At 37.2% G+C, this 25,233-nt stretch overlaps 1 protein-coding gene across 1 annotated transcript in view; it reads right to left on the bottom strand.

The window, feature by feature from the left end:
• The window catches only part of LOC145662083 (phospholipid-transporting ATPase ABCA3-like), a 314,987-nt gene that overhangs the window by 289,371 nt on the left and 383 nt on the right, over positions 1-25,233 (bottom strand). The window contains exon 2 of the mRNA XM_081727423.1: positions 1,417-1,652. Coding sequence (XP_081583549.1) covers positions 1,417-1,652 — 236 coding nt within the window. The remainder of the gene's footprint in view (positions 1-1,416; positions 1,653-25,233) is intronic.

Genomic DNA, 25,233 nt, shown 5'->3' on the forward strand with positions numbered 1-25,233 from the left:
ATTTATTTCTTTTATTTAGTAATCTTATTAACAATTAGTCTAGAAACCTTTAAAAAATAAACTGATAACGTTCTGTTGTTTGTAATATATCTTTTAGTTGCCCGTTATCAATATTGAGTTTCTAAGAAACGTTAATTCATTTAAGTAAATCCACATTATTCTAAATGTGTTTCTACATACGAGAGGGTACCGAAAAGAAACTTGAATTATTGTGTAAAACCTATATTTGCAAACTTTTAAAAAAAACAACCTTATACCCTTCGAAATACACTCCATTACAACTAATACATTTGTCCCATCGGTGCTTCCACTGTTCGAAACATTGTTTGTCGTCATCTTGTGAAATGGCTGACAGCTCCTCCCTCGTTCTTTTCTTGACCTCTTCAGTGTTGTCAAATCGGTGTCCTTTCATGCATCTTTTTATGTGTGGAAACAAGAAAAAGTCGCACGGAGCTAGGTCAGGCGAGTAAGGTGCGTGGTGCAGCGGAACCATGGCGAACAGAGCGCGGGTGCATTGTCGTGGTGGAAGAACCAGTCTCCTGTCTGCCATAAATTGGGTCTTTTCTGACGAATACTGTTGCGCAATCTTCTTAACACTTCCAAACCAAAGGTTTGATTGACGGTCTGACCTGGTCACTTAAACTTGACCTCAGGAAAAAAGAAAAAAGAACACAACAGCGCTAGCAGAAACGCTCACTGCACATGAACACAACAAGCCAGGTCGACAACACAGGCGGCACTGAGTTGAGAATGATTTGCGCTATACACGCCTAGCAGCATAAATGCGTAACGCACAAGCTCCGCCTACCACATTGTTATTCCGGTTTCTTTTGGGTACCCCACGTACTTGATTCATTAGAAATGCTGATGTTTTCAGCCAGCATACTAGCTTATAAATGATACAATATAATTTGAGCTCAACATACTGAATGCCATAGGCTAAGTCTTTACAAACTTAGTTCTACTAAAAGCGTTTTCTGCATTAATCTGATTAAGACTCTTTTTATTTAGTGTCTGCAATACACACATTCTTCGTTTTACAATATTGTGATTGTAGATAGTGTACAAACTTGTTATATCTATAATACTATAACTAAAACTTTACTTCAGGTTGGGCCTCCGATGACTCAGTGGTAGAGCACTTACCTTTGGGGTTCCTGGTTCGATCTCAGTCTGCGACCAGTGGTCTTTGTTTCGGGACACAAGATGAGCAAACATCGTGATCCTTCTCTTTAAGGTTTTCTTAGGATTATCACATTACCTACCAGTTTCTTCGTTTCGCTATTATCATTTATCTCGTTACTACTGTCTTTTTTAACATCGAATAATCGTCGGACGTTAAACAAAAACAAAAACAAAAAACAAACATAAAGGCAACAATAAAAGATTAACTAAATTTTAATTATGTTTCCTTACCTTTGGATCATTCTGTAAATTCTTTTCCCCATAATAAACATTTCCTGACGTTGGTGTTTCAATTCCAGCTATTATTCGTAGAGTTGTTGCTTTACCTGCACCATCTACTCCTAGAAGACCGAAACATTCGTCAGCCTCCGCAATAAAAGTCACTCCATCCACGGCAGTAAAAGATCCAAAGGTTTTGTATACATTATTCATGACCAATCTCTTTTTTGTCTCACTTTCTGATTTACCTGAATAGAAATAAGTACGGAATATTAAGCATAAAGATAGTTGATATCCCCTTTCCCTTGCGGTGCTTTCTAAGAACGTTATATATAAGAACGATATATATATTATCTACCAATAACATTTAAAACACAGTTCTGACCAGAACAAAATGAATCATTTAATAAGTATACATTTTTTGTTACAGTTTCAAGGACCTAATGTCCTCTTCATCAGACATTGAGAAAAGACAGATGACAGCAAATCTTATACCTTCCTCAGCCGTTAGTTACCATTACAAATGAATATGCTTACTAACGGCTGACGAAAATATAAGATTTGCTGTCATCTGTCTTTTCTCAATGTCTGATGAAGAGGATGTCAGGTCCTTGAAACTGTAACAGAAAACGTATACTTATTAAATAATTCATTTTGTTTTGGTCAGAACTGTGTTTTAAATGTTCATGTGATTATCCATAACCATGGAGTTTATTTATTATCTACCAAATGAAAGGAAAGAGAAATACAACAAAACTCGAAAAATGTGAAAATTAGTGATTATAATACCCAGTGGCGTACGAAGAATTTCATATAGAAAGGAGTTCAAGCACCTAAGCTCTTATTATTTTAGCGCAATTTTTGTACATATATATTATAACTTAATAACTTACTTGAACACTGGAATCCTGTGCAACCCTACAGTGGCGGCCGGTGGATCGTGGTTTCGGGTGTTGCAGTACGAACGATAAGAGACAGAGGATATAAAGTGGACTCATTGACTAATCAGCATAACTTTAGATGGAATGCTATGTGGCATGTGAAATGAAATAAAATTATGTTTTTAAAAAATAAAAAAAATGCAGAATATATTATCCGATTAATCACCTTAATTAATTAGTTAGTTCATTCTCCTCGCTTTGATTGGAGCAAATCTGTCTAATACATGCTGGTTTAACTCTGGTATTCTTATTGTCAGGTCTTTTTCGATGGAAAGCATAACCAGTGGTGATAACCTTACTTGGGACATTAAATTTCTTGAAAGTATCAATTCTTTTTCTTGTAGAAGAATACTTGTCGTCTTTTGCTGACGCCATAGGTACAGTTAATATTAATTTTAGAAGCTTTGTAGATTCACTAAATATTTTTTCTAGATTATTGCGAACGATTCATTCTAGCAAACTCAGTCCCTGACAGTGATCCGAATTCCTTTTCAGCGTTGACTGAAGGGGAGTTCGTAACAGAGATTAGAGTTATAAAAAATGTCCATTGAACACACTTTATTCACAGTTTATCCAGGAAAATTTAAAATAAATTGAGGAAATGTATCTAATGCAAACAACATTACTGCCATAAAACATCCTGTAAATTTAAACTGGATGTTTTTTTTTTTTTTTTTTTCGAACACTCTCCTGAATTGTCCTTTGCTTGTACTGTCTAAGCCTTAATTGCAAGTTTTTCCTCAGTTGAAAGCTGGTCAATGTTTTTTGTAAGTTATTTACAGAAGTCACGATATACAATTCATTCAGAATTTGTAGGTTATTTACAGAATTCAAGCATACACAATAAAATTAAATCTTATAAATAAAAATCAAAACAGTGATACAAAAGAGATACTGGTATATGATTTCCGAATGTCACATATTCATACATCAACACACACACATGTGGGTGAAAGAAAAAACTACATTCCAAATCATCCGTCTTGGTTGTTACGCAATGCACGATGAACACAATATACTTCCACATTGGCGAAATAATGGTTTTCAATGTCATATGTTCTGGAAAGGAAACCTCAAAACCCGCCAGATGTAGGATCAGCATGTATACCTAACAGAAGGTAAAAGTCGAAGAACATCAAAACAAACAGCACTGCCAGTTCTACACCCAGAAATGTGTGTTGGGAGGGGTTCGATACGTCTATGCAATATATACCTTTCTTATTATGCATCCGAAAAGACGATAAGTAATAACTGTTACCTATATTCTTAGCAAAAAATGATAGAACAATTGTTTTTAAGAAAAGAGAGAGTAATAATGAGGCGTAAAATAAAATATTTAGCCTACATCAATCGTTTCTCTGTTAAACAAGTATAGTTCGTTAGGAAAGTCTAAAGTCTACAAATGTTAGTCAAGTTTCGATATTTTGGGGAGGTCCAGACCCGGTGAACCCCCCTCGTGGCTACGCCCCTGAGCATTGCTAACTAGTCCCAAATTCAATGTGGCGTTCCCCATCATACAGCTTTATTGGAAATTATCAAGAGTATAAGATATACTTATTTTATAAAAGAAATATGTATATATTAAAATACTAGGCTATCCACAGAGGGAGGGGCGATTCTACATACTGACTTATTAATATTTGAATCATAAATTACTGTGGAAGGAGCCTTCATTAGCAATATAAGCTAAGAATTAACTTGAAATTGTGGGTCTACTTTCATTGTTTTCTGCTCTACTAGATATTTTCTTTCTTATTTTGTAATTCTGCAATCACTTTTTTAATTGTCATTATAGTGTAATTTAAAAATATGAATGCATAAAAACAAATTCCATTTGTTAATTGCTAGTGAAATAAAATTTAGAAATCTTATTTAGCGCCAAAAACCTTCTCGTTCATTGGAAACCGTGCTGTGTTGCAGAAGCACTGCAACGACCAGTCCCTTTAACTTCTGAGATAGGGAAAAGGAGACTTAACATTTGCTCCAATTCCCGCGCTGCAGGAATCTGGTCGTTGTATGCTTGCTGCAACACAATATAAATTAGAGACTCTGTGACGGATTATTTTTCGCTTTTTAAAATGGATTGACGGAACGGGCAGTTACAGAAGTAAAGTGTATGTATGCGAGTAGTAAAAAGTATTTTTGTGTTCTTTACTACTATTGATAATATTTTTTTCTTGAAATACTTTGGTCGTTGCGCAACGCTGCAACACTAACATTAGCCGCCATTGCTTTAGAACATATACTGTTTAGTAAGATATTTCACTTAAGGTATATTTCTAGTCAATTCAAGAACATAAACCTTGAATTACTTTCAGGCATAACTCATGCCATATGAGTATAACAAACGACAGATGTCAAGAAATGAAACAATATTACCTATCTCTTAGTTTGATCTACAACTTTTGACAAAAATCCGCTCCTCACTCCTCCTCAGTGAATGTGCAAAGTATTTTTAGAACTGTGTTTAATGAGAATTGTACTCTGCCTCCCAGAAATATATCTGGAACAAACACTGCTCGAATTCTCGTTAGTATATTTGAACAATTTGCTTTAATCACATTCATAAATAACATTCCAGACAAGCCGTAATCGGCACGAATGTGGTGTTAACATACGAGTTTTGCTATTGCTAAACTTATTCCAATATGCATCAATGATAATTATAGTATAACTAACATAAAAACACTAAAGTAAATCTTTTAAGAGTAGTCCAACATATTAAATAAGCAGCTATAATTATTAAACAATAAGTTAACTAAATTTGTACACCCAGCCACAAAAGTAACTTCCCCCGTAAGCGCTCTAATTCCATTACTTGGGGTCCAGGTCATTTACAGTTGTGAGAAGGCCTAGACAGATGCAACTCAATTTACACGTAACTTTTCTTGGCACTGACAGCAGTTGGTAGCTCTGATCCAAGTGTTTATGCGGCGGGTAAAATTGTAAAGAAGGTGACTAACGAAACAGTTCTCCATTCTGAGATCAATCTCTCTGGTTCAGAGCGTGTTGTCCAATGAACATCATATGTTAATATCAATATTGCTGTGTATGTAATGTATTTTTTCATTATATACTGTATATTCAAAGAAATAAAAACACTGATCACACATGAATCAAGAAATGTTTGAAACTAGCTGAAAATATCAAATCTAGAACAACTGCTGTAAATAACTTTGTAAATGATTGCCTCCATTGAGAGACCTTCTCCAATTCTCCTCATTCCAACATCTTTTTCTTTCTGGAGGAGAAAAGATCTTGCGTGTCACACTGACTATGCATTAAAATTGAAATTAAAAAAGAAACACTTGAAAAAGTTTCAGCCTCGCCGGGATTCGAACCCGGGTCCACCAAATAGAAGTTCAATGCGCTAACCACTTTTTTTATTTATTCATGATGTTCTGAAATACAAAGTCCAGGTTACAACACTACATAAGAACCATGGGTGTTAAAACAGTACATAATTATGAAACTGGAATCTATACATGAGAAATATATATAAATACAAAGAGTCAAGACGTTGTACTTGTAAATTCACACGACTAGAAAAAAAAATGACTAATCAAATATGACATGGAAAAAATTTGCGAAATATTTGTTTTCCTCCACCCGACGCCGTAGTTTCCACCGGGAACGTTGCAAATAATCAAAATATTCAATTGCTGTACAGTGAGGTCTAGTGTGAAGCAAGTAATAAAGAGTAGTACCGAGGAGCCAGGTAACGGTTGTGTTCCGCGTTGGCGGAAACCAGTGATAGTCAGGGAAAAGAAAAATGTTCGCCGTAAAGTACTGTTTAGGTTTACGGCAGATGAGAGCCAGCCAAGTAATAAGTTGGTTCCAAATTGGTCTAGCATCTAAACATTCCGAAAGGCGACGGTGTAAGGTATCTCTGTGTCCACAAATAAGGCATAAGTCAGTATGACTGCGATGAATAGCGTACAAGCGTTCATTGGTGGGATTCAGATTATGAATTGCTTGGTACCACAGACTTTTCACTTCACTGTTGAGGAGAGGATGATTCAAATTCTGCCAAATCGCGGGCCAGTTGTGGTGTGGATGGTGCATGATTATAGAAGCAGTTTCAGAATTGTCGTGCTGTTGTTGAAGTATGGTGTATAAAATGCGTGTATTACCGGCCTGTTCTGGGGACAAGGTGGACAGATATGCCCAGTTTAAGATGAGGTCACGTAGATAGGATGGACAAAGATTATCATGGCGTAAGTGAGGAGGGTTATTTCCATGAAGGCTGGCTGTCCAGCACGTTAACCACTGTGCAGTGTGTGAATGTGCATTTAAAGACTGTACATGTATGTTTTTTAACAGTAGTGCTTTAGCTTTCTGTCGAATATTAATCAAATTGAGACCACCGTGAGCATATGGGAGGGACAGAACCGACCGTCGTACTCGGAAAAGGCATCCTTTCCATAGAAACCACCCCATGAGGGAGTCTATTTTCTTGGCATACATTTCTGTTAAAGGAAAAATTTGTGCCACATACCAAAGTTTGGAGCAAAGGTAGGCGTTAGCATACCATACCCGTTGATACAAGGGAAGTACGCGTGGTTTATCTGCTTGACTTCGTATACGCATTTGGGTTATGATCGGGTTCCATATATGCTGCTGTTGATTTTTGGCATCATTAGTGAATGTAATACCAAGAATTTTAAGAACGGAGACCGACTGCACGTTCCAAGGGTTCGGCGTGGAATCCGGACATTGCCAGTTATGAAACAATAATTGCTTAGATTTATGTGTATTGAGCATTTGTCCACTGAGCAAAGAATACCGCTCAATATGTTGCATTGCTTTCTGAAGATGAGAAAATTCAGTACAGAGTAGTGTAACATCATCTGCGTATGCTTGGATATTAAGCTTGTGAAAATCATGTAATAGTGGATCTTGATCCCTCGCAATTTTTTGTAGTAGAGGGTCAAGTCCGAGACTGAATAAATATACCGAAAGTGCGCAGCCTTGTCTGATACCACGTTTAAGGTCTATAGCAGATGACAAATGACCATTTAAATGAATTTTGGAGGATGCATTGTTGTATAACGTAGTAATGAGGCTGATGAAGGATGGAGGAAATTCATATGCCTTAAGTACCGCATAGATATATTGATGGGTCATACTGTCAAAAGCTTCCGGAAGTCAAGTGAGACTACACAGGCTGGGAGTCGTTTAAACTGGTAATATGAAATAATATCTCGCAATTTGGATAGTGCTGCTTGCATATTATACGTAGGATTGAGTGCAGCTTGATAGGGGCTGATGAGCTGACTACAGATGGGTTTTAAGCGGCTAGCAATCATTTTGGTCAATATTTTAAGATCGGTATTCAGAAGCGTAATGGGACGAAAGTCGTCAAGAGAAATTCGTCCGGATTTTTTAGGAAGGAGTATCAAGATACCATCATTCTGTGGAATATTAGAGGCGTGCAATAATTCATTCATTATTTCAAGTACTGTCTGACCCACAATATCCCAATATTGCTTATAGAATAGGTACGGGAGTCCATCAGGCCCAGGGCTGGAGATATTATGAGATTTCTTCAAAACACTCATCAATTCCTCGATCGAAAAAGGGTTCATGAAGGAATCCAAGGCGTCGGGAGGGGCATGCGGTAAAGGAAAGTCTTGTATGTCCATCAACGTATCCTGAGGTGTGTCATACATTTGCTGATAATAACGAACAAACTCATTTTGAATATCATCAAAATTGTAGAGGGTTTGTTCCCCACCTACATTAAGACAATCTATATATTTGGAGGTATTACGGTACACATTGCGCATATAATGATAGAAGGTGGTCTTTTCATTTTCCAGTTGCTCACCAAGATGTGTGCGGCTGTACAACTTAGAAAAAAGTTGATGTTCCACTTGACGTAATTTGGCTTTAATGTGGTTCATGAGAGTAAAATTTTCCGGTGTGCTCGGTTGTGACCATTTGTCATGCAGAATTTTGTAATAATATTCCTGGGTATGGAGAAGATCAGTCTTTGTTTCGCGAGCTTGCCATTGAAAGAACGAACGAATTTTATGTTTTGCGTAAGCTACCCACCACTGGTTAAGGCTGTGGTAATAGCGCTGTTGTTTACACCAATACTGCCACTCACGAAGGAACAAGTTTTTAATATCAGCGCGGTTTAAAAGTCGAGATGGCAATTTCCAATATGAGCGACCAACAGATCGACTCACAGCTTGTGGGAACTTGCAGGTAATGTAGACGGCTACATGATCAAAAAAAGAGGGGATGCGCAAGGCCGCTTCTGTAATATGTAGCCGGCATACGTCTGATATATAGATGCTATCTAAACGTGATTGTACTCGGGCAGAGCGGTACGTCATTTGTCGTTCTGCATGACATAATAACCAAACGTCGCGTAGGTGAAGCTGTGAGATAAGAGTTTGCATAGCCTTACATGGTATATAATGTCCTGACGTGTCTAATGGTGATTCCACCGCATTCCAGTCTCCTGCCATGATAAGTTTGTCTGGTACTACTGGTAACAACGGCACTATATCTTCATTATAAAACTGTTCCCTGCGTAAGCGGTTTTGCGTCCCCGATGGTGAATAAAGGTTAATAATTGTGAACCCCTCTGAGCGGCAACAAATTGCCCGCCCGGAAGGTAAACATCTTACATCGTCCACTTGTATACCTTTCTTGTACAAAATAGCGGTTCCCCGTTGATGTTCACCTTGATTAATAATAGCAGTATATGCCGGTAAAAAGGAAAATGAGGAGAATGCCACTTCTTGAAACAGAAGAAAATCGGCATCAATTTGCGTTACAAAGTGTTGCAGTAAGCATTGATTAGAGAAGTTTGATATAGCATTTAAATTGAGAGTACAAAATGACCGCGCATTAGGCAGAGGCATATTACTGTTGGAAACAATAATACTACAACTGCAGAAAAAAGATAAAGACAGACAAATGTCTGAGGGAAAGAAAGTACAAGGCCAATCAACATATCGATGCACAATACGTAGAAATATGCTATGGATCTGTCTCTGGACCCAGACTATTTTGTCGAGTAGATAGATTCAACAGACAACTGATTAGCATGTTTTTCCACTGTTTCCACTGATGATACTGTTTCTACTTGGTCATTAGATGTTATGGAGGAAGTATCTAAATCATAACTAAAAGTTTCGGTTACAGTTTTACACACATCACTCGAATGGGGGGAATCAGCAAGATTTGGCTTTCGTTTCTTACCTAAAGGCAGCGAATCAGCTTCCTCGTCCAATATATGCGTGGCACTTAATTGCTGTTCGTGGGTTTTACTATTTACTTTGTTTACTCGCTGGGAAGACGACTCACACATTTCACTTGTTTCAGAAGCGCGCACTGGCGAAGGTAGTTCTTGAGTAGGCCCAGAGATGGCAGAAGGCGTCACTTCACTCGCTATCGCTGGAGATGTTAGAGATGAATGAGATGCATCAACGGGTTTGAATAAAGCCGGAAATGCAACTTCATCATTAAGAGGAGGCACACTATTATCACTTCTCGGCAGTTCATTTGGCGGGGTTCTCATTGGCGGTAGAATCTCAACAACTTGCGCATTCGCATATCGCCAGGTAGATGGAAGTGTTCCTTTAAATATTTCCGTCATCCGGAGTTCCTCAGCATGTTGCGATGCGGGTGGTTTTACATTTCTCTTCTTTGGGCAAAAGAACTGGACGTGTCCGGGGGAGGCACATATCCAACACGTTGTTTGTTGCCCCTGGTACATCACCGTGGCTTTCTGGTTCATGGAAATAATACGTACTCCATTATAAATAGGGTATGGGAGATATGCAGGCCATTTTTCATGAGTAACGTTATGTACAGTTCCATATTCATTTAATACATTCACTACCATCTCATCCGGCAATTCCATAGGCAAATCCAAAACGCGTACGCGAGTCAAAGCAGAGGCGGCGTCTGTAATTCGTACTTCACTTATCAGTCCATCACTGTGGCGGAAATTCACTGTTCCTGGGTTATTCGACATAAATACGTTAAACTTATGCACATCACCTATTTTCACATATATACAATATTCCTCATTATGCAGTTGTATGGCCGTTGCCTCAGTTAATAAGGGTGAGAAGTTCTCACTTAGCCATTTATGTATGTCAAGTGCTAATGGCCGCCTGGATCTTGTACTCTTATCGAGTTCGAATTTCACATTATTCGTACGAATATTCTGGGACATACTGATATCAATGTAGTATATGCAGTATCAACACAGAAACAAATCTATATATCACTTCTATTTGTCTATATATATATATATATATATATATATATATATATATATATATATATATATATATATATATATATATATATATATATATACAGATAGTGAAAGGCACTAATAGTATATCAATAATACGTAGTTCAAACACTCACACCACAAAAACCGCATCAGCGACAAAGCACGTCCTCGCGGTATGAAGGCTCGTAGCTAACTGACCACTCACCCACCACGCCATTTAAGCATGCACCCAAACTAATACCTAGATAAAATCGTTTCATGGAAAAATATAAACAAGATACTGAAATACAACAGAAACAAACAAAAATATAAAAAAAAATATATAAACAAGAAAATATAAGCAATTTGTGTGTGTGTCTTAATGACTTCTTAATGACTTAATGAGTCTCGAGATTTCCTTGTTTAACTCCAAAAGAAGTTATATAGACGTTCCTCAATGAGGAAAATATTACGAAACGTTCTTCAAGTTAAGGCTACGCCATCGGCAGTGCCATAACTTATGGGGGCAGGGGACAACTGCCCCCTGAGACAAGCTCACCGCCGTTTAAGGGCTCAATTTTCAGACAAAATTTTTTACTCCATATACGATAGGAACATGAAATTAGAAATGAAGCATCAAATAGGGTCGACACATTACATAAACAAAACAGCACACAAAAAGTAAATAGAACAAAAATGAGTCTTGGACCAATTTCAGCAAAAAATGTCTACTATTAGCAGCTCTAGAAATATCTACTCGTATGGCTTTGAGATTTATCAATATTGTCCCCTTAATAATTTTGTCATGTATGGAATGGGCCCAGGGAGTAACTAAGGGAACCACAGACCTTCCCATGCGGGAGGACCCAAATTCCCCGGGGTGCCCATGAAGAATAAGAGAAAGTTGGAAAGAGGAGGCGCAAGAATTAGAAGAAAGCTTTTCCTAGGGGACCCAAATAAGCTTGTTAATGCTTGCACCCCCAGAAAAGAATCTAAGTTACGGCGCTGGTCATCGGTTGAAGCGATTGTCCCCTTTTACATTACATTTTGTCTTTACCACAATTTCTAAATTCCAAAGAAGAAAAGACGACAAAAAAATATTTTCACATTCTTCAAATTGTATCAACACGTGTAGAAATAGATAGTTCTATGTTTATGTTCCATAACTGCTAGTTAATTTTCTTATGTTCATATGAGGAACAAATTGAGACCGCATGATCATGAGACGCAATCCACTAGGGGTTCGAATTCCTCTGAAAAGCAAGGTCGGAAGGTTCCTGTAGTGTTCGTTTTCCTGTAGTGTTTGGAATATGTCGAAAGCAAATGAGGTGCCAGTGTCCAACAATACTCCGGTTGGGGATTTGTTTAAAAGAAATTGTGAAAGCAGGAAACTCCCATTGCAGCTACCTGGGTTCAAATCCCGTCGAAGCAATTATTAATTTTTCTGAATGGGAAGATAATGTTTATGTAATTGGTGTTGTAATTCTGTCATTTCTTTATTGTTATTATTATTATTATTATTATTATTATTATTATTATTATTATTATTATTATTATTATTATTATTATTATTATTATTATTATTACCACAGAAGGAGAGAAAAGTAACATAGTCGAAGATATTTATAGGAACAGAGAAGATATAGACTATGTCAGATGTTTCTTAGGTTTACACATGAACGCAATAATATTATTACGTTTATGGACTTACAGAGAGAATTATCATTTTATGACAACAAGATATGGAATATAAAGATTTCTTAGCTGATAACAGTAATGCATTTTGTTTCGCCCTTCCTGTAGGTAGAAAGGTGATATGACATCTTAAATATGATCATTCCCGTGACTAGCGTTGGAAGTTCGAGCACAATTTGCAATTTGTGCAAAGCTACGAACAATACTTTGGAACTCATTTTTGGCCCATACTACAGCAATAAGGACGTGTTTAGTCCTTATATATTCATCAATTCTGGTGTAAACACGTTATTTGCCAGACGGTTTCGAATGAAGTTGATACGGATGACGTAATTTTGTTCTTGGCATTTCACCTGTGAAGGAGGTCGTCTCTAATCTTAGACCCAGAGAAATTGAATATTTTTCATGTTAGTATACATCAGAAGTATCAGTTTTGTAGTTTTTTGAAAATTTACTGAATCGCCACACCCGGAATCGAACTCGCGTTCCAACATTACGAAACTAACGCTTAAGCCACTACTCTAAGACATCATGTTCTTGGAGAAGGAAAAAATGGAGCTATAGTGAATTCAGTAATTACACACATTTACGATTCCAGCGTAATAATGCTGAAACTTTCTAATTTCAGTCATGATAAAAAATAAAGTATTGTGCAGAAAGAGTAGTCAAGAGAAGTCAACTTTAAATTGACAACTCATATGTATGGAGGCGCTACCATATGCCCCGGGCTCTGATTTTTCACGGCACGGCATTGGACAGATACTTATATTGATTGGAATCTGGTTTTTCAGGGCACTGGATTATTTTTTAAGTTAATTAATTTAACGAACCTTCCTCAGTACCTTGTTTTGTATTTTTACTCACTTTTACAGTTTTCCCCACTAACTCTTTAAGTGGCACAAAACACAGAAACACTGAGAACAGTAAAAATCACAAACACTATTCGCGCGTTCTTCCCTTGCCTGAAGTAAAACAATAAAATATTCGGAATATGGAATTTTTGGTCTTCCATTTTCTATTTCTTGTCAAATCTGTTAAACCAAACCAAACAAAGAGGAATACTACTATACAAAACGCTCAACATCTTAGCTATACATGACGACTGTTGCATTATCCGAATAACTCCCGTATATCCACAAATCATCATTTTCCATATTTTACCTAAATACGTCATGACTTTTCCGACAATGTGATACTTTAGGTGTTGTTAATATGTAAAGTTCATTGATCTCATCACTTAATCACTTATTTTCTTATGATAATCACAACCTTTAGGGCACGTCCCGTAGATATAGAAAGGTGAAAAATAGTATCCAAGCTTTGTGTAGCATGCAATTAAACAAATAAAAAGCAACAGGATGATATTTCCCTCCGCCAAGTCCTCTCCAATGGAGTGTGTTGTTTATTCAACAAAACGACGTCAAATCCAATCAGAAAATTCATAAAATATAAAATATGTAACCGTCTCGACTTTGCAATAATAATAATAATAATAATAATAATAATAATAATAATAATAATAATAATAATAATAATAATAATAATAATAATAATAATAATAATAATAATAATAATAATAATAAAGGAATAACAGAATTACAAAATGAATTACGTAAACAATACTTTCCAATTAAGAAAAAATGATTGCCACCACGACGGGCCTTAACTTGTGGGGGCAGGGATGCCACTTACCACCACCCCAGGGAAGCTCCCCGCCATTCACATTGTTCCCATTTGAAGAAAAAAATGTCTTACTCCATATACGATACGAAAATGAAATTATAAGTGAAGCATCAAGCAGATTCACTACATTACATAAACAGAACAGCACACTAAAGGTAAATAAAACAATAATGAGTCGTGGGTCCGTTTCAGTAATAAAAATGTCTACTATTAGGAGCACCAGAAATAATAGGCCTATGTATTCGTATATTAATGACAGATTTGTCAATATGGTCCCCTTAATTAATTTGTCGTGTATGGAACGGGCCCAGAGGTGTAACTAACGACCCGGCAGACCTTGGTGTGCGAAAGATTTCAACAATTACAGATATCCTCTGATTTTATTGGCCGATACATATAGGACATCAAGAGTCATGACCTACATATAGTTGAAATTAAGGTAAACTGCTGTCGGCCCTCGTGGGCGAGTGTTCTAGGACAACGTTCTAGTAATGAAAATAATTTTTGGCGTGAGTTCAAACCCAAGGATTTTTTTAAATTTTCATAACACTTTTTTCATTAAAATAAGCTTGCAGTTTTACTATACCGATCCATAGTAAAAGTAATAATAATAATAATAATAATAATAATAATAATAATAATAATAATAATAATAATAATAATAATAAGTAGAAGTATTAGTGGTAGTAGTAGTAGCATCATTGATAATAGTTATATCGTTTATGAACGATACTTGAACAAAATACTTGAAACTACACACAGCATTTGGCTCAATTTTCTTAGTTTCGACTCGACTCGAATCGAAACTCGAGTCAAATTCGAGTGAAGAATGAAAATTTTCGAGTTGAGTTCTTAAGTCGAGTTCCAAGGCGTATGTTATGAGTCGAGTCGAGTTTGAGTGAAAACTCGCTCGAACTCGCTCTTGCCCATCCCTACAATTCTTTTCTACCTTCTAGTTTCCAAAGAACAAAAGACGATAGAAATTATTTTCACAACCTCTGAATTATATCAACACGTGTAGAAATAGTGTGTGCTATGATTATCTAACATAACTACTAGTTTATTTTCCTATCTTTGTCTGAGGAATTGATGGCAAAATGTGAGAGAAGAGAACTGTCATTACAGTCACTCGAATTCGAATCCGGGTGGCATTTATTATTTTTTCTTGATTGGAAGGTATTGTTTACGCAACTGATATTGTAATTCTCTTATTCCTTTATTATTATTATTATTATTATTATTATTATTATTATTATTATTATTATTATTATTATTATTATTATTATTATTATTATTATTATTATTGCAAAGTCGAGACTTGTTTACATATTTTATATTTTATGAATTTTCTGATTGGATTTGACGTCGTTTTGTTTAATAAATAACACACTCCATTGAAGGGGACTTGGCGGAAGGAAACATCATCCTGTTGCTTTTTATTTGTTTACTTGCATGCTACCCAAAGCCTGGATACTATATTTCACCTTTCTATATCTACGGGAAGTACCCTAAAGGTTGCGATTATCATATGAGAGTAAGTGAATAATTGATGAAATCAATGAACTTTGCGTATTAACAACATTTAAAGTATCAGGTTGTCGGAAAACTCATGACGTATATAGGTAAAATATGAAAAATGATGATTTCTGGATATAATGGGGTTATTCCGATCATGCAATAGTTGTCATGAATAGCTAAGATGTTGAGCGTTTTGTATAGTAGTATTCCTCTTTGTTTGGTTTGGTTTTACAGAGTTGATAAGAAATAGAAGGTGAAAGACCAATAATTGCATATTCTCCATATTTCATTGTTTTACTTTAGGCAAGGGAAGAACGCGCGAATAGTGTTTGTGATTCTTACTGTCCTCAATGTTTCTGTGTTTCGTCCCTTTTCTTAAAGAGTGGGAAAACTGTAAATGTGAGTAAACGCGTAAAAATACGAAACAAGGTACTGAGGAATGTAATATAAGTATCTGTCAAATGCCGTGCCGTGAAAAATCAAGCACGAGTCAAGAGCATATGGCAGGGCCTCCGTACATATGAGTTGTCAATTTAAAGTTGTCTCAGAACAGTGATGTCTTACAAGGTACTTTCGCGAAGTGTCCCTCGGGATTTACGTAAAACTGATTTAAATGCAAAGTTCTCCGTGGCTTAACGTGTATTGTACTAATTTTAGCGGCACATATGGGTAATTTGCATATTTATGAACCTTCATATACCCGGAATTCAATCATACACTACTATTACGCTCGGTCACAACATTGCTTTTAGTTTCTTTATATGTAGTTGAACATGAATGTGGGCATATACAAAACAAATTGGATCAAGTACTGCTTCTCTGACATGTGTTATGCACACCGGCCGCCACCTTGGATCCGCCATATTGGATTCAACTTTCGTTTTTTTAAATGGGAATAGGTACTTGTGATACATCAGATCATATAAAATATTCTCGGAAATTCATTGGTGTATTGAGTTTTACGGTAGCTTGTACCATTTGCGAGAATGGTACATGTTAAATCCCTCTAAGCACATCGTGAATAGACATTGCAGACTAATATCAGTTACGCTTACGTTTTTGATGTTGACAAATCAAACAATTTCTAACTGGAAAAGACCTATCATAGCATATTTACTTTTGTGTGTCTGTATGTATGTACGTTCAGAAAACATTTCGTCAACAATAAATCATGTAAAACATCACATATACAAACGGGGCCCTCCACAACTTTTAATGGTTGAATTTGTGAAGTGCCTCACATTGAACATTCAATACCTTGCAAATGGTGCAAGCTACTGTAAATCTCAGTACACCAATGAATTTCCGAGGAATTTTTTTTTTTATGAATTTGATGTATCACATGCATCTATTCCCATTTGAAAAACCGAAAGTTGAATCCAATATGGCGGATCCAAGTTGGCGGCTGATGTGGATAAGACGTGACAGAGAAGCAGTACTTCATGCAATTTGTTTTGCATATGACCACATTCCTGTTCAGTTACATCTAAAGAAACTAAAAGGAACTTTGTGACCAAGCGTTATAGTAGAGTATGAATTCCGGATATACGAAGGATCATAAATATGCAAATTATCCGTATGGGCCGCTAAAATTTGTACAATACACTTTGGGCCGCGGAGAACTTTGCATTCAAAATAATTTTAGACGAATCACGAGGGGACACTTCGCGAATGTACCTTGTTAGATTAGTGGCTTAAGGGTTATTTTCGTAACGTTGGGGACTCGAGCTCGATTCCGGGTGTGGCAATTCTGTAAATTTTTACAATCTACAAAACGGATACTTCGGATGTATACTAAGATGAAAAATATTCAATTTTTCTGGGTCAAAGAGTTGAGACGACCTCCTTCACAGGTGAAATGCCAAGAACAAAATTACGTCATCCGTATCAACTTCATTCGTAACCGTCTAGCAAGTAACGTGTTTGGACAAGAATTGATGGATATATAAGGGCTAAACACGTCCTTACTGCTGTAGTATGAGCCAAAAATGAGTCCCAATTAATTGTTCGTAGCTTTGCACAAATTGCAAATTGTGCTCGAACTTCCAACGCTAGTCACGGGAATGATCCTATTTAATATATCACATCACCTTTCTACTTACAAGAAGGGCGAAACACAATGCATTATTGTTATCAGCTAACAAATCTTTATATTCCATTTCTTGTTGTCATAAAATGATAATTCTATCTGTAAATCTATAAACGTAATATTATTGCGTACATGTGTAAACCTAACAAGGCAGGGTACCTCGGTGTAACACGCCGATTTTGATAAGATTGCACAGACATACAGATCATCAAAAAAGAAGCGACACGTATTTTTTTATATCGGCCAACAAGCGTATTGAAAGGGTCAAATAGGGACATAAAAATGGGGTCAAAATGAGATTTTATGCAATATAGCGAGAACGAGAAGAGATATCGGAAAAGGTTAAATGTACGAAATACTACCCATAGTTGACGCAATCCATTGAGGTAGAACTTACCCATGTGAAGAAAGCAGAACATCCGGAAATGGACCAATCACGTTTACAACATTGTCATAATGTGCTACAGAAATGAGTGAAGAGGGTGGCAAGGAGCAGGAAGAAAGAAAACACGAAAATGGAAAATACGTGTTTTTGCTTTGGGTGCATACGTTATCCATATGCGAAAGAGACGCAAATTTATCTCAGTGCACGAAAATTCATCTCTACAAGCATGAAGGATGCAAACGCCGTTCGTATAGGCAGCCAGTGAGACAATACTGCACAGTGGGTTGCATATATTGTGCAATGGGAGCAACGGTGAGATACATATTGGAAACGGGAATGTTTGTAGCTAGTAACACACACACACACACAAAATGCATTGCACAGTAGAATGTAATAGCAGGTGGTCCACATGTAAGATAAAGAGCAACAGCAATATCAGTTCTACGCATGAGTATCTACATTATATCATGAAAATACGCGTACATATGTACGTACAACATAAAAGTCAGCAGAGGTGTATGCTGAAAACAAGACGCTCACTCCTGATAAGTAGCACAAAAATGATATTTCAGGAAGAAATCGTCCAAACAAAAACAGTATTTGCACCACGAACACTTGATGATGGATCGGTTCTGGCACTCTGCTTCTTCGCAGACCAATGACGTCAACTGATGAAAACAAAACTCCACTGGATTTGGAAAATAATCTGGTCGTGATGAAAGATATCCAGAACAAAACCATGCGTATGGAATAGATGTATGTACCGTGGAGATGAAAGTTGATTATGCACAAGGGATTGAAGTTTCAGTATATTGTCTCTGCTGTATAGATTGATGTTGAGTTGCTGAAGGCGTACCGCATCAGATACTTTGCGTACGAAGTTCTTCCAAATTCTGAAACCATACACATCCAGAGGTTATATTAACCCAGTTGTGTGTGTAGGTATCGTCATAATGTTGCACTGCTTGTCCTGTGGCATTATTGTTGCCAAGTCGGATCGATCATAACCCGTCCACGAGTCGACTAACAGTACCGTTTGCTCATTGACTTGTGGAAGGAACATTGATTGGAACCACGTCTTAACGATCTGTTTTGTCACTTTCCCAGATGATGATGCACAAATATATAAGTTTTGTGGGCGGAACATTGTTTGCTGAATCCGTGGCCCAAACGTACCATGAAGTTCTTTCAAGACTATGAGCATGGGCGACAGCAATCTTCCACTGGCAGATATAACAGGCTGTATTGTGTAGCTATGTGTGATGGCAGGTAGAGATTGCATTGTTGCTGTAATATGCTTCTCACCTCGCAAAGCCAGAGAGCGTCCAGAGTGAAATTCTAAAGCAAAGCCACTCTGATCTGTGTTATATACGTTATCCTCGCCATGAGCAGTAATGAGTGATTGTACATTTTGGACGAAGGTTTTAGCGCTTTCGTGCACTTGTGTGGCCTTCGCTGTACTGCTACAAATTTTGTAGCTTTGCGTGAGACGATACCGTGACGTGTTTTAAAGCGCCATAACCATTTCTTCGAAGCTTTGAAATTAGCAACGGCTGTTGTTTGGTTTGCTTCTAACGCCCAACGTTGCAAGTCTGTGTCATGGACAATTAAATGCCGCTGTTTTGCTGTCGCAAATTTTTCATACACAGTTCGGTCTATCACGTTTACCTTTTCACGTTTGGTTCCACCTTCTGTGATCTGTTTCTCCCATCTATATAGATCTGTTCTGCATTTGACACGCTTGAAGTGTTTCTATACAGATTTCCAGGACATATTTCTCTTCTTTCCTCGTTTCCAAAACGATACTGCCTTCCGCTTGTATCCCATGTCCACAATATCTCTGCTCTTGACTCCAGTTGTATGTACGTTGGAGGTCGTTGGGCCATCCCAGTCATCCATATCATCTTCACTTGCCATACTTGGGATGTCTGATCTATTGCTGCATAATAGGTCTTCTTCAATCTCAACATCCATGTGCCCATTCGTCTTGAAACTTTCTAGGATGTTAAAAATATAGTCCTTGAGCTCCATTTCCGTTACCGTTCGTGGTGTCCGGACATATTGTGTTGCCTGATATGCCTCCACTAGCATATCCACCACATTCAGGGGATTCACATAGACCATCTTGCGACCACAAACGTCACAAGCCCACTTACACCTCACCTGAATTTTGTTACACACGAACAAATACGCACAAGCACACACCACCAGTTACACAACAATCAAATACCACTAAAGCTACCACACTGTCCAATGTTCACCACTAGGTCTCACAAGCAGTTAAACGTCGCCTTGCTTGTCTTGTTGAGAATAGTACCTGTGAAAGACACAAATGCACATACACTTTGTTGGCTTTACACCTCGCTTTGGCAACTTTGTATACTCAAACCAGCTCGTATTGCATACGCCGCGTCCAATACTCTCACTGTTAAAACTGATTTTGTGTACAACGTCAACTTGCTCTTTCTTTCCTTACAGTACCTGCACCTGTCATAATGTGCTACGTCGTCTGACATCGTATTCCTTCATCTATTAGTCGTTTCTACCACTCAACTTGAGGTTTTGATCTTATATGCAACCCGCTGTGCAGTAGTATCTTGCTGGCTGCCTATACGAACGGCGTTTGCATCCTTCTTGCGTGTAGAGATGAATCTTCGTGCACTGAGATGAATCTGCGTCCCTTTCGCAAACGGGTGACGTATGAACTCAAAGCAAAAACACGTATTTTCCATTTTCGTGTTTTCTTTCTTCCTGCTCCTTGCCACCCTCTTCACTCATTTCTGTAGCACATTATGACAATGTTGTAAACGTGATTGGTCCATTTCCGGATGTTCTGCTTTCTTCACATGGGTAAGTTCTACCTCAATGGATTGCGTCAACTATGGGTAGTATTTCGTACATTTAACCTTTTCCGATATCTCTTCTCGTTCTCGCTATATTGCATAAAATCTCATTTTGACCCCATTTTTATGTCCCTATTTGACCCTTTCAATACGCTTGTTGGCCGATATAAAAAAATACGTGTCGCTTCTTTTTTGATGATCTGTATGTCTGTGCAATCTTATCAAAATCGGCGTGTTACACCGAGGTACCCTGCCTTGTAAGAAACATCTCAGTGCCGAGAAAAGTTACTTGTAAATTGGGTTGCATATGTCTAGGCGTTTTCACAACCGAAAATGACCTGGACCCCAAGTAATGGAATTAGAGCGCTTACAGGGGGAGTTACTTTTGTGGCTGGGTGTAAATCACTCGATATCACAATTCAATGTAGGTTCACGATAGTAGCACCAAGTACAACCTTATGTAGGTTTTGTCACTGAATACAAAAAAGTTTCCATGTCACCGTATTTATTATCCAGAGATCTAGATAGCAGCGGCGTAGCGTAACTGAACGCCTGTATGCCCGGCATCCCCTGTTAATAAGAAAAAAGTACGTATTTCATTATATTTATAAATTGTTTGCTTATAATTATCACAATTATTTCCACTGCAATCTTGTGGATGCGCTCTCTCGCTTTACTTTGGCAAGCGGAACCTACGCATCCGCATCACTCAGATGCACATTTTCAGTCTTTCCTCTTGTTGTATGCTACGTTCCTCGGGCATCCAGGCCTACTGCAAGCATCGGGGTTTTCGTCTGCTTTCTGTCGAATGCGCATGCCCAACTACTCCCCGCCATCCCTTTGCAACCAAACATTTGCTTTAGATATAAGCTGGCGTATGCTCAAGTACTGCCAACTCTATATATTTTGAACTAAGCTGTGGTTTCTGTATAGAACGTACGGCCGCTGCCAAGGAAATAGAACAAAACATAGTTAGTTAGTTCAACGCCATTATGAAGCATGTCGCTTAGGTAAGTGATAGTATAAAAATAGTTATGCTTTAATCGTAATTAAATGCATCGTAATTGTAATAGTAATTAAAGACGAACTAATAATCTACATCATAAATACATATCATGTCCCAGAATGTAGCCAGATATTCTTTGAGAGGACTCACATACACAAGCATAACTATAATGCATTCTGTAGAATCACGGTCACCGATCCGGTAGGCCACCCTCTGCCCTTCACAAAGTTTATTTGTGCTCTTCCGTATCTGGGTATCTGACAATGAAGTAGATACACAGAAATAGGCCCCCAGAGTTGCTTTAAGTGCTTTCTATTTGTGTTTTCAAATGATATAAACACTCATTCCCATATTCACGAACGGGCACCTGAGGTCCGGATCCAAGATGACAAATTTCTAGGGGTGACTTTTTTTTAAAAACGAGATTGAAGTATGGTATGCGGAGAAAGAAGCTGCCCACGAGAAAGAAATAAAGGGAATTATACTGAAAACAATATTTATACAAAAGTGGAGCCGGTTTTTCTCGTCACAATGCTAGTGGCAGAAAAGGAGCTGAGACAATTGCTTATTGGCGTCTAACGTAATCTACGCATTTGCTACTGTATGCCCCACCAGGCGTGCAATTACGGGAGCCTGGGCCCCTAAATGTTTTGGCCTCCTAATTATTAAGAGTAGTTATTGATAAAAGAGATCCAAAATTGTGACGATTGGACCCCCTAGCATATTTGTGCCTCTCTCCTAAACTTTAATGGCTGGTTGTGGGCCTTAATGAGCAGACTCAGCCTGTTAATCTTCTATTTGTGTTGTGTAATCGTATGGGATGGTTGAAAATTATGCCGTGCTAAATATAAAGCTTCTGCAAGTTGTTTAATGAACATGGCTTTACACTCCTTTCTTGTGATAAATTATTGGCTCACCTCTCCTTGGCTATGCCCTTGCGTTCTGTACTAGCTTTATGCTTTTGATTAGCAACATTGATCGTTGATGGTCAAGAAAACTTGGCGGTATATTTTTTTTTTTCGTTGTGATTTGAAATGAATATTTGTTTTATTTTTTTACTGTAGTATGAAGAAAATTACATTTATAACTAAGAGACAAAGCTGTGGAAAGTGTTCGGCTGCTACAAGGTATAGTACCTTACTAACTTTTAGCAAATGATGACTACGATAACAGTACCAGACACAATTTTTTTTTTTTTTGTTAACAACTACCATATCTCGGTTAACTTACGAGCAGCGCTGCTCTCTGAAAGGGATACGACCTACCCCAAAGCTTTCCATAAAAACGACAACTAGCAATCTGTCGCAAATATTCCAGTCTTTGTGGTATGATGATAGGTTTTCTTGGCTTTCTGGGTGTTCTGTAGGAAATAAAATTTTATGTTTCGTCTGCATTATGTTTGGGGCAAAGGGGTCGGAGTGGTGTTCAAACGATATTTCTGATTTGGGTAAGTTCATGAAGAAAGCTATAAAACATGAGTCATCGAAACAACATTTGCTGCATAGTGAATCTTTTCACTTGTTAAGGAAAATACACATTGAACATGCATTGCATTGTATTGTATTATATCAGTCAAGTGACTAACTTTGGCATCCCCATTTCGGAATACCACGCTACGCTACTGCTAGATAGAAGAGCTTCCCAACGAAGATTTCGATGAAATTGTAAATAACGTCAGTTTTTCTTTTTTGATTTAAATATTACCGGTAATATAGAAATACTTGTCACAGATTGAAAAATCTTCAAGGTAACAGAGTCCAAGTATAGTAGTGAAATGTATTAGAAGATCCTACAAAGATTGCTTGTTTAGGAAACGGAAAGTTTTAAGTAACTTAAACCGTCAAGATGTTGGGTCTACAACAGGTGGAATTATATACAAGATTACAGTTTAATCTATATACTACCTACATAAACCAAAATGAAACTGATCTTGCTTTCAATGGCTTGGTCGGTAAACGATTAAGGCGTTTGAAATTTATTGTTGAATATAGTTATAAAATACCTGAAACTGATGACACTGTTAAAAGACCTTATAAGGGAGGTAGAGAGGAAGTCGAAATTTGGGTACTTCATGAGCTCCCCAAATTTATAAGATGGTACTCGGCATATAAACTACTCGTTAGAAAAACAGAAACGTGTTCCAACATTTTCGAAAACTCCAGTTTTAAGGGAAAAGGGTCCATTTTCTATAATTTCTTTCGCCACAGTGAAATCAACTTTGTCTGGTTTCGTAATCACATTACAAAAAACGGATGAACTGTTTAAAATTAGTTTTGGAATCTAGTTAGTACTTATCTCGAACTGGATTCTGCAATGTTATTTCGATTAAAATGTCTATTCTATGAAGGAGAAATGGTTATAAAATTTAGCCAAAATTGCGGTATCTCACAAGCCCCTTAGTTAAGAATATGAAAATTGGAATAAAAAATATTCATTAAAAATAAATGGATCGTGTCAAAGCGTTTTCAAACATTCCACTTTTAAGGTAAGGAAGGAGTCAATTTTAATAATATTTTAATCTTCAAATTTCTGTTCATAAAATGTGGAAAGTGACGATAAGGTTGATGGTTCAAAAGAAGTTTTGTAGTTCTGGTGCAACCTGTCAAATGAAGTTTCAACTAGCTCAGAATTTTCTACAACTGTATTTTTTTGTGAAGCCAAGAAGAAGTTAGTAAATTTCCAATAAATGACTTAGGGTCTAATCAAAGTTTGGTGGATCAATTTAGTTGTAGTACGACATCTTTAAAATCAAGATTTAACTAACTTAGTATTTTGTACCATTTTGTACCATAAACAAGAATTTTAGGAATAATCCAAAGAATTAATCAAAAGATTGCAATCTTGCCCAATAATTAGTTTCTGGATCGGTTGCCACAAAATTTTTGAATATTCCCTAAATCAAGTTTTAATATTTTCTACGGAATAAACACATCATACTGAGTTAAGTGATAGTTTGGATTTGACTACACTATATGTAGTTCTCCAGATATAAGGCCTACAAGAAACTTTTTGATTGAAATATACTGGACTCTTTTGAGCCAATAAAACAAATGTAGCACTGACAGGAACAAAGGGACAATCAAAACGCAACCATTTTCCTGGATTTTAGAATTTTATCTAAAAGTCCCTGTGCTCTCTTAGTCTAATTTCGAAAGCAATTTTACCGAAATTAGAGAAATTACGTATTCTCAATTTACGAACACTGGATATGAACCCTCACAGAGCTGTTTGTATAGTGCTGCCCTGAGCACCACATGGTGGAAAATTCGCGATCATAATTGTCAGATGTCTTGTGTCAGTAATGTGTTTAAAGTAAACTCACATTTGGTTGGATAGTGCTTGGGCAGAATACATGAATCGGTGTGACAAGCTTAGGAATTTATAATTTATTTGATTGCAGTTTTAGTTAATTACTTGCAACCTT

This window comes from Thermobia domestica, chromosome 10 (assembly GCF_964235325.1).
Source record: "Thermobia domestica chromosome 10, izTheDome1.hap1.1, whole genome shotgun sequence".
NCBI lineage: Eukaryota > Metazoa > Arthropoda > Insecta > Zygentoma > Lepismatidae > Thermobia > Thermobia domestica.